Source organism: Strigops habroptila, chromosome 13 (assembly GCF_004027225.2).
Source record: "Strigops habroptila isolate Jane chromosome 13, bStrHab1.2.pri, whole genome shotgun sequence".
Lineage (NCBI taxonomy): Eukaryota > Metazoa > Chordata > Aves > Psittaciformes > Psittacidae > Strigops > Strigops habroptila.
In genome coordinates, this window is record NC_044289.2 from 16,396,332 (window position 1) to 16,410,707 (window position 14,376).

Consider the following 14,376-nt stretch of genomic DNA (forward strand, 5'->3'; position numbering starts at 1 on the left):
TGGGACTCTGCCACATTACATAGGAATTAAGTTACCTATTTGAATGTGTACATGTGTTGTCCGCTCTGGGACAGGCCTATGCCCCAGGTTACAGAACTATTGTTATCATGGACCCCAAACATTATTTTTCCCAGTCTTTCTAGGCTTTTTTCCTCCCCGTTCAGAGAGTTATAGGTATCACAAAATACAGAAATTAGATGTTCTACTTTTTTAGGTAAGAAGCTTGAGAAATGAAGGAAAAAGAATCATCCTCAATCTTGTGATTTCTCATAATATTTCCATGGAATGTACAATTCATTACAAAAGAATACAGTTCTAGGAATAGTTTTTATTTATTGCTGACAATTAGAATGTGCTTGAAGAGATTGTATTAATAATCTGATGGAAAAGTCAAAACCAGGAGCTTAACACAATGACATTTGATAAAACAGTGAAACTATTTCTACAGAAAGGGACTTCAATTTTTTAGACAAGAGGACAAAAAACCCCAACAAACCCCAAACAATTAGAGACTACAGAATTAAGCACTGTGAAAGCAGGAAACTTGATTCTATTGCAGTGTAAGAGGTCACCAACTTTTGTGGTAAGTTCATTGCTGTCATTACTGTCCCTATATAGAGGAAGATGTCTTGACAGGTTAATGCTGAAACAGGAGATTGATTCCACTGCATTATGCAGATGCTACTGCAATGGTTACAAATCCCTTGACATGTGAAAATTTGTCACAGGAGAAGTCTACCTGCAGCTGTAAGGGCCCAGTCCTGCGAGGTGTGAATTCAAAATAAATTTTTGATCTCTCTCTTGGTGCCAGTGGTGCCAGACTGGAATAAAAAAAGAAAAAAAATGAATTAATGCAGGCTTGCATTGTCTTACCTTGAGATTCCCAAGAAGCAGTAGTGCATGATAACTGGGTCACCTACAGTTACTTGACTCCCAGCCTTGGGTTTTGAGAATTACTTAGGGTTTGAGGCTTTGTGTAGACCAGGAAATGAGAAAAGATGATAGTACTGTTTTCATTTACTCTTGAATAGCCTGATGGAAATGAGCAGCACTATGTCATGCCTTGTTAGGGCTGGGTGTGAGTTTGGATAGTCAACACAAACTGAGAATAGGAAAACTCTCATGTCAAAGGTCAGCACTCTGTCCAATGCCTGCTTGGTTCATATCCATTTTGGCAATAATATGATTTTTCTAATGACTGGGGTGCTTCGTTTTGTCTCCTCTTGGCCTAAATTGGTTGTCTTTCACTGGAATAATGTTTTCTGTATATTTTTATGGAATATGTCCAAATATTTACAGAGCCACAGCAAGTCAGGCTGCTTTATAATAAAACAAGCCCTAGGAAATATGAACTACTGAGCACTGAGTTAATCCATAAAGCAGGAGAGTCCAGAAGAAAAGAAAAAAGTAATAGAACATTTTGCTTTTAGGTTTTGAAAAGGCATGATTTTCTCCTACTTTAAAGAACAGAGCAACTTCTTTTTTGGGCTGAAACAAGTGAGCTATGGCAGTGTCTTACTTTTTTGCTTTAGCTCAGACTTATTTTTTTAGTGCTAGGGTACTGTTTATAAAAATATAAACACAAAGCCAAGCTGTAGAAGAAATATCAGAGAAACAAAAGAATTTGACATATAGAATCATAGAATCAACTAAGTTGGAAAAGACTTTTATATGCCCATTTTCTTGCCCATGAAAGAAGAATATTAGCAGGTTAAACAAGTTTCTACTTAGAAAAAATAAAACATGACTGAGGAATCATAGTATCTCAAAATATATTTGGTAGCATTTTTATTTTCATAAATAGAAAATACGAAAAGACAATTCAACCGTGATTTTTTTTCTTACTGAGGAAACTAGACATGCTGTTGGTCATGTTCAAAGCACTGAGTGAATGTTACAGCTTTCACTTACTGTATCTTGACCTGTTGATTCATCAAAGTCACTAGTAGTACACAGCGATTCACAGGTTCAGGAAGGGGATTGGCATATGAGATCTCTAGAGAGACAGCTTTGTTCACTACAACCCGCCGAGGAATCTAAATGACAAAGACACATTTCTGATCATTCACTGTTTCACACTTTTTTGGAGTCGGGCTTCAGTCAAACTGTAAGCAGAACATCTCTCATATTTGAGGCTGAATGAGATATTGGTAGGAGCTGTGAAATTTAACTAACAGCTGGTATGCCTTTCTCAATACTTGAAGCTGGATTTGGGTTAGCTAAACAGTGCTGTCAAGCTGGATGCAATATTTTATGCACTATTTCAGTAAATAGTCTTGACTGTACGGACACGTCTCATTAGACCTGTCTGATGTTTGGGTTGCTAAGTGGGTTTTTTTGGGTTGCGTTTCTTTTGTTGGTTTTTTTTTTTTGTTTGTTTTTTTTTTTGGGGGGGTTTTTTTGGTTGGGTTTGTTTTGGTTTTTTTTTTTTTTCTTTATTTTGGAACATCCTTGATTAGCATTAAAGCACTAAAACAGTATAAACTGTCCCTAACATAGATTAGAATTAAGGGTTTAAGTCTGTATTTTGGGAACAGGCAAAGTTGTTAAAAGGCAACACAAGGACTTGCCAATAACTAGAATACAGGTGAAACGAAAACAAGTTTTGTGAACATAAAGCAGGGGCATGTGACTGGGAAAGAAAGAAGGTAACAGAGCTGTTCTGAAGAACAGGGGGCAGATGCAGGCGAAGAAATTGCTCACTTGCATGCTTACTTTCTCATTTTAAACAGGCAGAATTTTAGAGCAACATCTGAAATTTCAGCCTAAAATAATGCATTTATCCCCAGATTCTCATCTTAAAATCTGAACTCCATAAACACTCTTTAGTTCTTTCTGTCTGTTCAGGACGTCAAGGAGAGAATTGTTTACCTTAATGATAATGTTTGTGTCCTCTAAAATGATTGTCTTCTCCACGAGCAACTTTACCCCATGCATGTGGATGACTTCACACAAAGCAGTAACTTGGATCCTTTTGTCAGTAGTCAGATATTTTCCATAATAAGAATAAGGGATCTTTAATCGTATATGTTTCCCTGGAATTTGGACATATATTTAGGAATCATTACATTCTCAAAGAATGCTAAAGAAAAGAGAGTTATTGGGGGTGGGGTTGTTGAAATTATTGAAATGAACAGAATATAAGACAGCTGAGTCTGTTTATATTTCTTCCTTGTGAGACTGGTTGTGTATTTCCCTCTTCTAGTGATCCTTTTGTTAATTCATTTGATCCTTACAGTTTTGAATGGAGGATTTTATTCTGAAACTGGAAGGATTTACTCATCTGCATTTCACTGGATTCCTATCTCTTTGTATTCCTTGAAATTATATGTATAACCATTTTTATCTATTCCATCCTTATATCTTATTTGTTTTATATATATATAAAATATATATTAGCTATAATATAAATGTAGCCTACTATATAACATTTCATGAGACCTTCAATTCCTGGTTGAACTAGTCAAAGTTTTCTGAGTAAAAAAATATCTTATGAAATATAGTCATAAACAATACTATTAAGAGATGGAACAAGTAGATGCACTACAAGGCTCATACAGATATGATATTGATGTTTCTTCCTTCTAGTTAACTTCATGTAGCTAAGAGAGCTATATTGGCTCCTTAGGGACATTAAAAGTTACCTTGTTTAGAACCAAGATCCACAGAAGTGGTTGCCTTCAGGATCTCTGCCACTGCTCTTCTTGTGTACAGGATGGCTGACGCATTCATGTCCACCTTCACGGTCTTGTGGTCAAAAGATAGGTTACTGAGAATTAAGATCAGGGTAATGTCTTTGCCAAATACTGGAGGTTCAGCCAGCTTGAATTTCCCAGAGATCCCAGGGTTTCTAATATTCTCTGAAGGCCTTTCATCTGGAGATTCTGTGTGTCCTTCTGTGATGTTTGGTCCAAATATCTTGGCCAAGGCCTTTTTATAAACTCGTCTTTCCTCAGAAGAACCTGGTCAAATAAGAGAACCAAGTAAAATTCATACTTCTGTTGCTATTGCTCCTTCTCTGTATAAAGGCTTTCAGAATGATACAGGGTGTCAGCTCTGCATCACACAGAAATATTGCCATACCTTAAAAGTTCCCCATACTTTTATTAGGCCTCTGATCAGGTTTTTCACAGGAGAATAATAAACATACTGTAATAAGGTGAATAAATCACTAAAATAAAATAAAATGCATTTGTATTTGTTTAGGATGCAGGATTCCTTTTTGTTTGGTCAGAACATACAGTAATGTGGTGTTACTTTGCCAATCTGATGATTACCAGTCTCTGTAGTAAATATGGTTGCACTAAAACCTTGAGGAGTGAAGTATTGAAATATGGCCACTGATTCTGAATGGCAAATTTTAAAAAAAGTTAAATATATCTTCCTCCCTTTTTTTTTTTTTTTTTCATTTTTTTTTTAAGACTTGGAGCCACAAACTTTAAGCAAACTAATATATGAATTCTGTAACCCTGAATTTAAAAAAGATGGAAAGACATAGGTACCAAGATTTTGAGCGAAGATAAAAATATTCCTGCAAACGTATGGCTATGCAGTTCTTAACCTTTGTTGTGTTGTTTTCCGAAGTACAGATGATTGGCACTTCGTCCTTTACCATTTCCTAGTATTTTGTTTCCAGAATCCAGTAATGTGGAGGCCAAGTCCAGCAGGAGTGCAAACACATTTAACTGATTGGCAAGGTAGCTGATGGCTGGATGTCAGAGCAGGAGCACAAGAGAGCCTAACTTGGTGAATTTATACAGTTAGAGATGGAGATTAGTCACTTCTCTTGGGAGTGGGATGTAATGGGGTCTTCAAAAGGAAACATGAGGAATTGGAATGGACACATCAAGAAAACAGTTATTTGCAGAGAGAGACTTGAGCATGAGGTCTTTTGGGAGGTGGATGTCTAGGACTGGAGTTTAAGGTTTTGGATTGGTGGTTTGGTTGTTGCCCTGCTGCTTCTGCCAGATATGGCAGTAAACTAGTATTTATTAATCTATAACTTCCCATACAGCAGACCTGTGCACACTTCATGATACATGGTGGACTCAGCTTTAAGGCTTTTTGGTATGACAGCTTGAGGGTTTGTCTGCCTTGGGTAATAAAATGTATTTTATAGCCCTGTTTTGTGTATATATTACATTTTGTACTTCTCTGTAAGCAATTAAAGTATATTTTGTATTGTGTCTTAATAAGGACACTACTAAATACACCATTGTACTAATAATACCAGAAATATAATACTCATTGTACTAAGAAAGTCATCTGAGAACAAGGTCAGAAATATTTTCTGAAGGAAAAGGAGAGATACTCAAACAAAACTGGTTACCCATCCTAGCCTAGCACCAATAATTCAGTAGGGGATACTTGTGATAACTCTTATACCTTCTGGATATTTGTAACTATAGGTGACATCCACACGGGAATTGCTGCCCACAGCTTTGGTGCTGATAAACCTTCCAATGATTTCGGTATCACAATAAACTCTTTTCTTAGTTCCATCGTTGTATACAATCCATCTGTTGCAATCAGCATTCACCTCCGTATACACAAATAAGGTGTCATAATCCAAGTCTACATCACCTTCTTTGATGGCTATCACAGATGCAGGGCCACACTGGAATAATCCTAAAACATGGGGTGGGGGGAAGTCAGATTTCATTAGTCGTGCTCAGTTTGAAGACAAAATGTTAAATCATGCCGAGAACTTCTCCTGCTACCTTTACTTTGTTCTTGTGGAGTCGCATCCAAAACCTGCCACCCATTGTATGATGTTCCCAGGTCTGGGCGAATGAACCAGCTTTCGTTCCAGACATGATAATCCCTGGAGACAAAGAACAGTGTCTAGAAAGCACAGTACTATAGAGTCCTACAAACTTCCAGTTTGAAAGGAGTAAGGATTTTTTTTCTTTTTTTTTTTTTTTTTTTTTTTTTTTTTTTAGAGATTGTCTAAGATCTGTCACAAGCTGTCTTGTTACATCAACTCACTGCCTTCTTCAAAGGATAGGTTTACTGGCTGCTTTTGAGGTGTAGACATCAGGACAGGGAAGGAGAGAATATAGGTGTTGGCAGCTTGCTTTGGGAGCAATATGAACTGTAAGTGAAAGATTTAAGTCCTGGATATATGGAGCCGTATGAAGACAGGCTGAGAAAGCCGGGGCTGTTCAGCTTGGAGAAGAGAAGGCTGTGTGGAGACCTCATAACAGCCTTCCAGTATCTGAAGGGGGCCTACAAGGATGCTGGGGAGGGACTCTTCTTTAGGGACTGTAGTGATAGGACAAGTGGTAATGGCTTCAAACTTCAACAGGGGAAGTTTAGGTTAAATATAAGGAAGAAGTTCTTCCCTGTGAGGGTGGTGAGGCACTGGAATGGGTTGCCCAAGGAAGTTGTGAATGCTCCATCCCTGACAGTGTTCAAGGTCAGACTGGATGGAGTCTTGGGTGACATGGTTTAGTGCGAGATGTCCCTGCCCATGGCAGGGGGAGTTGGAACTAGATGATCTTAACCCAACTATTGATGATCCAACCCTAACTATTCTATGATTCTATATACTTAGTGATTTGGTTCAGTAACCTTCAAATGTGGGAAATACTTTGTTTAAATAGAAACTCAAAATAGCTATATTGGGTGAGATAAAGTCCAAGTAGTCTATCTGTAGTGGTGAAGGTTATGGCAGCAGTAAACCAGTTCAGAGCATGAAAGGTACATAACTGCATTATTATGAACAGACTGGTTAGGTGCCAGTAACTAAAAGAGCCTTGGGAATGGGTATATTGTCAATGGAAACATACTTTTAAAGAAAATTGCATTTTTTGGAAATCAGGGATTGCAAAAAAATTGGGCTAGTTGTTTGTTAGAAGTAACTGTTATCAAAAAATCATGAAGAATGTTTTCTTTCCAAATGGATGTCTAGTGTATTTTGGAAAAAAATTAATCCAGGCACCTCTCAGTTGCTTTTGTACTGCTGGTGTTCGTGTTTTTAAGTCTCTTAAATCCTCTCTCTAATTACTGGTGAGGTAAAAAAAAAAAAAAAAAAAAAAAAAAAAAAAAAAAATCATATTTACCATGTGGAATCCTTGCCGATATTAAGACTCTTTCCAGAGCTGTCATAGTACTTATCAATACTCAGGTTTCTATCCACATCATGGGCAGAGTTAAAATTTGAAACCAAACGAGTAGGAATCCCCAAGCACCTTAGAACTGAAATATATTAAAAAATAATACAAAAAAAAAAACCAACCAAAACCAAACTTACAAAAAACCCCAATCAACTCCCAAGCAACACAAACAAAACACACACAGCTTTAGTTTAATGATTGCGTATGTCTGAGAAACAAAGTTATGTGTCTAAACATTTTGTGATTCTTCAGCATTTGCAGTCTTCAGAGCACTTTCCCCCTTGTAGAATTAATTGCTTTGTAGTTTTGATAAAACCAGAGGTCACAAATGCCTCCATTTCACCACAGTCCTCTTTTCTTAAAGCTTACCTGTACACATCACGCCTGCAAAAACCCAGCACTGGCCATACTGAACAGGCTTGTAGTTGTCCTGACGCCATTTCTGGAGGATTACCACACTACCATCCCATCTGGATGGATTCTCATCTGAATGGAAACTTCCTTGCCACTTTCCCAGGAGAACTCCATTATCATTATCATTTCCATTGATCTAAAAATAGGCCAATGGACAGAATGCACAAAATCAGTTGTGTGTAATGCACCATATGTAGTTAATTGTATTGCTTAAAGTGCAGGTGGCTGGGTCTCAGTGGTATAACTAATGCTTTCTGCTTAAACATGGGGAATTCAGATTAAGTTGTCCATTTCTTACCATAGAACTGATTACTCGGCCTACATATTTAGGATCTCCTCTTCGGGATACATCAATGGCTGGGTCCTGACGATAGTACAGGCTCAGATCAAGCATGGTGAGACAGATATTTAGAAGATGGTCTTGAAACTGTGATCAAATAAGATAGTTTTTTTTAAAGAAAATATTTTCACAAAGAGAAATAGAGGAGATTCTACTGCAGTTCTTTCCCAAAGAAGTGGTAAATGCTCCATCCCTGGCAGTGTTCAAGGCCAGGTTGGACAGAGCCTTGGGTGACGTGGTCTATTGTGAGGTGTCCCTGCCCATGGCAGGGGAGTCGGAACTATATGATCTTAAGGTCTTTTCCAACCCAAACCATTCTATGATTCTTCCTTTCTAAGATGTTCCAGCCCAAAGGTGAAAGAGGCAGTGAGGCACAAAGTGTGCAGTTCACAGTGTTATCCTGGCTAAAGACATGGCTAACTATTTAAAGCAGAAATCTGGCAGGATGCCTTCTGCCATCCTTAGAGATCACTAAAGTAAAACTAAAACTGCCCAGCTTATTCTAGTTGCAGTTATTAGATTCTCTTGAGTTATATCCCTGGAAACATTCAAGGTCAAGCTGGATGGGGCTTTGAGCAATGTGGTCTGGTTGAAGATGTCCTTGGCTATTGCAGAGAGGTCAGACTAAATTATCTTTAAAGGTCCTTTCCAACCCAAACCATTCTAGGATTCTATGTCAGTGTCAGTGCTAGCCCATTGTTACAGCATTACGAAAATGGTGAGTGTGTTGCAGGCACACACGTACGTTGTCACTTGCACTGTGGTGCTTTGGTCACAGATGAGGTCCACGCTTATACCATGAGCTTCAAGCACATGTAGAAGTCAGTCCTAGCTGCAGTGCTGTGTTAAGCCATCACTCACACGGAAGTCCTGTCAGGCACACAGTGAGCAAGCCACAAGCAAGGCTAGCCAGGTTTGTTCAGTCTTCATATAAATAGGCATGCCAATTAGAGGGGCAAGTAATGATAAGAGAAAATGCTATTGGAGACAGAATAAGAGCCTAAATTAATTCCTTATGGCTCACCTGCCCATAGTACCATCCTCTTGCTTCAATGTACTTTGCATTACCCACGAAGATTATTCCATTTTCATTTAGGACATATTCTTGTCTCTCATTTTCATTATCCATGTAGACATCGTCACCTGAAACCCAAGTTGGACATGCTTTTACACTTAAAGCTGAGAATACTAGCAACCTTTCAAAACCATTTGAATCTTGATTTAGCAAGGGGGAAAACTACTATTTGGAAAATGCATTGTTATAGCTCCCTGAACATGTACAGCTCAGTGAAAATGCCTGCTATTGTATATGGCTGGGGGGAAGGGGGAGTCCATGTAAACTAATATAGCTTTCTCCCTAATTCTGTTATAGTCTTTTTTATCTAAATATCCCCTATCTGTATGTTGTATTTTTGTGAGGAAGATGGAGAAAAGTCTAGGCTAGCTCACTGGATTTATCTGCCTTCTCAGGGTAGTTAGAATTAAAATAGACATTGGAAAAGAATCACACAGATGACATTTCTCTCTCTTTTCCCACTGTGTTTGTCTTGTTCTAGGATTCCTAAATGAAAATGTCTACTTGCTTAATCCAAAGTGCTATCAAGAATGTTATTAGGATAGTTTACTAACCATTCACTTTGATTTTTATTGTTACTCTTTGGTTCCGTAATCTGTGGCACAACATGTAGCTGCTATGAAAGCAGATGTTTAGGTTTTGATCACTCTTTAGGTAGCAATGCCTACTTAGCTCAGTGTTTAATTTTGTAATGTTTAAAATTATTTTCTAAAAGCTTCAGGATTTCAGGAAATACATATAAAAAACAGTTTTTCATGAGTCAATTTTTTTACCTTCCTATAGGAACATCCCATCCTTCCCTGCCTGCAAATATAAAGATTGTATAATTTATTTTAAAAATGTCACATTATATAAAGTCTTTTTTTGTGGTGGCTGTTCACTTTTTTTTTTTTTTTTCCATAATGTCATCATTATTGATTCCCAAGCTTTTGGGCCAGCACAGGCCTGGAGAACTGTGTGCAGTTGCAGGTGCTGCACTTCAATGTGTGGATCAGTTGGAAAGAGAGGAGCACTGAGAGTGCTCAGCAATCCTGAAAATACAGCTTACGAAGAAAATATAACTTATGAATTAACTCAATTATTAAGGTAGAAAAAAAATGGGGGTGAGGAATGGGGCATGGTAATCAATTCCAGAAATTCTTGTGAAGAGGATGGGGCAGAAAGGGGAGAAAATCTGTTCTTCGTGTCTATCATGTAGGATGAGAAGTTTTATGCTGAAATCAAAGCAAAAAAATTTGGTTAGTTGATAGGAAAAAAATCTAATGGAAAGGGTAGTGTTTAATTGGAATGAATTGCCAGGGGAGGTACTGCAGCTTCCGTAATGGCTGACCGTTAAGAAGGAATTAAAGATCTGTCAGGAATGACCCAAGTGCTAAACTAAATCGGCCTTAGAGCATGGTGTGGGACTGGATAACTTCCTAAGATCCTTCTAGCTCCATGAGTTTATGATTCTGAGCAATCTAAATGTCCTTCAATAATCACTTGAAGAATATATTTTTTTTTCTAAAGTTCATATGCGCTCAGTTATAATATTCTAGAGCCAGTACTTTGAATAAGCTTTTCAGGAGCTGTCAAATATTTCAGTCCCTGCCTGCAGTGTGGTTTCCATCTGAGGTTACATAGAAGTTACACCACAAGTGATCTTTCAAGGGGTTCTGGGAAGGTTTTTCCCAAAAGACGGTCTATGCAGAGACAGTCTGAGTTTCCTGAACATAGTTCTATAAGTATTTCTATCTTTAAGACAGGCTGAGCTAAGTAGCAGCTTTTTTCATCTTGGCTCTTGACTAACATAGGGTCACAGAAGAAAACAGTGAATGGTTATGGTTACATTTCTTTTATCAGCTGTTTAGTCACTTGGCTGGCTAACAGCTCCCTTAACTCGTGGTATATTTTAAGGCTAATCTAGGTTTCTAGACTATCGCATGTTTGCAAAAATCTGTGTTTAGGAATTTGCATTTCCCCTGCAACATGCTGAGGCTGCAGAAATAAATAAATAAATAAATAAATAGATAGATAGATAGGAGCAGCAAGAGATGTCCCTTTTCAACCCATGATGAAAGAGCTGGGAAATGTCAATATTCCTCACATCAGTCCTCTGTCAGTTCTTACACAGTTAGTTGAGCTATTGTCTTTGCAGTTAACATCTGTAAGAGCAACCTTGCTTTGATTTAGGTGCAAGTCAAGGATGTTAGTGAGAAGTTCATTCATTTATAAAAGTCTGTCAGCCCTCATCTACAGAAAAGTGATCTGCGCAAGTCCTGAAGAGTCTATGATATCACCCCATATAGCACATCTCTATAGGATAAAAGGGAGGGTAGAGGTGCAGCAATAGCTTTTTAGTGTAGTAAAACCAGATCTCTGAGATTGCTGCCACTGGTGACCCAAAGAGAGGCAGTTTGAGGCAGAGAGCTCACTGTGCAAATATGAAAGCAAATAGGTCAGTTATGTTCAAGAGCAAAGGCACTGATACCTACCTGGGCACCAAGGGTTGAAGAGTAACACAAACTGCCCCAGAAATCTGGAGAAGATCTTGTTCCCTGAGGTTACCTGGAGGATGAGATTGTATCGTCCAATGACAGCATTGGCTGGGCTGGATATTGTAAAGTTCATATAACGAGCCTCACTGGATCCTTGGACAGCACTCCAGCCACTTGCCCCCACTCCAGAGAGGTTAAATACAGCCTTTGTATGGTGAGATTCTGAGGGGGATGGTCCTGCCAGAAAGAAGGGGTAATTGGTTTCCATTCCATTGTGTGGTTTCAATATTAATGAGCACATTAGCTGGGGGAAAGCATTAAAAATACATCAAGAAAAATTGTATCTCTAAATAGAATAAGTGGAGAAGTACAAAGGATAAAGATTGCAGTTCTATGAGAATATGGATCAAGCTAAGGGAGTGTTACCTATTTCAGTGACAAATGCTAGGCTCTCCCCATTCTGCTTTGGTCTGTTGAAGTACAGAGTAATAGTGAAGGCTTGTCCTCGTCTCACAGTCAGCTCAGTGTTGGCATATCTGTCAGTATGGTGTGTGCTTGCATTTACTGATGGCTGCCAGCTGATATGTGTTGGTGTCAGATCTATAAAACAAAAGAAGAGATGAAGATTCTTCCAAATCACTTTTATTAATGCTAGTATCATAAATGCAATGAGGTTGGAGGGAGAGGGGATGGAATGGGGGAACATCACCACCACCATTTTAAAGGGAATTGAAAAGAAAAGAGTAACAACAACAACAATTTAAAAAAAAAACAAGTGGGATAGAAGGGCTGGATTAAGGCCTATGGCACCATGCACTATTATGGTAGGAATCTTCAAACAAGTTCTATCTCATACCATATAGCATTGCAATAAAATACTATGTCAGATCTGAAACAATATTGCTGCATATTAAACTACAATTTACACATAATCTTTGAAGAAGTAGTAAAAGTAACGTTTAACTTATGAAAAAAAAAAAAGTGCCATAATTAAATTCAAGGAAGAATCATTTTTTTCTTTGTAGTCTAAGAGACACAAAGAAGTAATGTGAGCAAGCACTGATGGACTGAAAAAGAGAATCTTCAACATGACGCTCTTGGGAGAAGAGTGAACTGCAGTAGGCTGCTGCTTTCCATGCAAAGCAACATTTTAAAAACTGATTTAAAAATGTTTGTTTCATCATTAAACAAGAGAGAACCCTGCTTTGCAATTGCCCAATTCAATAATCATCTTCATTTCCAACTTTAAAAAGCAGATACATTGTCATTACCACTTTCCTTTGGTAGAGTTTTAATGATCTTTGAATTCCCATCTGTAGACTCCATGCCTACAGCTCCAGTTGGATGGAACTAATTTTGTTAATACAAAGCATAACACATCTCTGAAATACCATTAAAAAAATAAAGGGTTTAGATGGAGTTCTGTGTGGTGCCTTCTGAAGTAATGGGAATTTCTTTTCTCTCCTTCCCCCCAATATCCTCTGCTTAGCTCAAAAATTATTCTCAAACAGGTCTTATTATAAGAACAATAAAACATTGAAAATTAAGCACAAGAACAAATTACAATATGAAATTTCTTTCAGATAAGAGATCTGAGCAGATACCTACAGCGCATGTATCTTTTGGAAACAGTCCTGAATAAAGTATCTGCTGAAGGGAAGCAGATGATATGCAGAACTCACCTGCCATTCCCTCAGCTTATGAGAATTGCATACAACTTCTACTTTGTTCTTCAAGGATGTCCAAGTCACGTTAATCATAAAAAACCCCAACAGACCAACAACTGGAAATCTTTTTGTGCTGTCAGCTGAAATTTGAGAGGAGAGGTACTTAGCAGTTGTTATTAATACCTGTAGACTTGTCAAACAAATTAACTAGTTCCTATAATATATGTATGCCTAATGCCAATGTTCCTACTCAATGTGGGTGTAATTATGGGAGGAGATACCAAATTACTTACTCAGAGGAAATGCGTTCTCTTGAATTCCAAGACAAGAAGAACTTCCTACAAAGGGTAATAGGTGTGCCATGAATAAGTTATCTTTAAGGATGAGGAAATGGGGAGTGTGGTGGGATGTAAAAGCCATACGAAGGAAAAAGGAACATTTCCTGATTACTTAACTTCCAGATTGCTTAATGTCACTTCTGGTTTTGCTAAGCAGCTGTGAGTTGGTTTTAGAGGTTTTTTTGGGTCTCAAATTATCTCCAACCGCCTCCTGACTTACATGAAATTATCAGCTCCCACCAGAAACAAATGTCTGTTTACCTGTTATGTTGGTCAGCTCTATACTACTCTTTCAGCAAAAGTTTTATTTCAAAAAGAACCCCCAAACTATTAACCATGAGTAGTTTTTATCAGTACAAACTCTAAGCCTGTCTAGCTTCACAACTGTGAACATATTTCTGTACCCTCGCTTAAATATGTACAGATAATAAAGTAACATTGTTGTGGCGAGGAATATTTAGCTGTTTAAAATCATGCAGCTCCACTGATCATGTTTTAGCACTCAGTAAAGACTTCAATAAGTCTGAATTTGAAGTTGGAAAGAAAAACCAACTAAACAAAACCCCCACAAACTGGAAGAGCAGCAGCCATTCAGCTCCAACAGCTGTTTCTAAGGTTGATTTTACAAAAAAAAAAAAAAAAAAAAAAAAAAAAAAAATTTGTCTTCTTGTATCTTTTTGAGAAACACTGTTTGATACCACAAAGAATAGGAGAGTACTTATTTATATGACATTCACGCTAGCCCTAGCCTGAAAAACAAAACCAAAACCAAACTAAAGCCACTTTTTCACACTTGGCAGCCATATATCTAGTATGGTGTATCTCCACTTACATTATAATTCAGATGTTCTTCCTCCTCTTGGAAATTTCTGGGATGTTCAGGATGTCAAAGCTTGTTCCAGGAACTGCCTCAAATGGATTTGATTGCTGTTCAGAGCTACTTTAGT

The 14,376-nt window shown here is 37.8% G+C and overlaps 1 protein-coding gene across 4 annotated transcripts; it reads right to left on the reverse strand.

The window, feature by feature from the left end:
* Positions 1-308: 308 nt before the first annotated feature.
* On the reverse strand, positions 309-14,215 carry LOC115615026 (protein-glutamine gamma-glutamyltransferase E-like). 4 transcript variants are annotated; one of them, XM_030502654.1, is made up of 14 exons: positions 13,385-14,215; positions 13,107-13,231; positions 11,851-12,024; positions 11,422-11,661; positions 8,897-9,015; positions 7,831-7,959; positions 7,488-7,668; positions 7,065-7,200; positions 5,721-5,824; positions 5,386-5,628; positions 3,645-3,962; positions 2,872-3,035; positions 1,912-2,036; positions 309-821 (listed from the first exon to the last, which is right to left on the reverse strand). In XM_030502654.1, exons 2-14 carry the CDS (start codon positions 13,111-13,113, stop codon positions 671-673), a joined length of 2,091 nt encoding a protein of 696 aa, XP_030358514.1. In that variant the 5' UTR covers positions 13,114-13,231; positions 13,385-14,215; the 3' UTR covers positions 309-670. The 4 variants fall into 4 exon arrangements, 3 of the variants coding, with proteins under 3 accessions (XP_030358514.1, XP_030358512.1, XP_030358513.1); XM_030502652.1 differs by lacking the exon at positions 13,107-13,231; XM_030502653.1 differs by having other exon boundaries at positions 13,107-14,215.
* Positions 14,216-14,376: the final 161 nt, after the last annotated feature.

Excerpts from the sequence above, each read along its gene's own strand:
- LOC115615026 (XM_030502652.1), bottom strand. The coding sequence starts at position 13,511 with ATGGCTTTTACATCCCACCACACTCCCCATTTCCTCATCCTTAAAGAT. Across the intron at positions 12,025-13,384 it reads AGAGAACGCATTTCCTCTGA|ATCTGACACCAACACATATC; the intron begins GTAAGTAATTTG and ends TTTGTTTTATAG. Across the intron at positions 5,629-5,720 it reads TCCACAAGAACAAAGTAAAG|GATTATTCCAGTGTGGCCCT; the intron begins GTAGCAGGAGAA and ends CCCATGTTTTAG.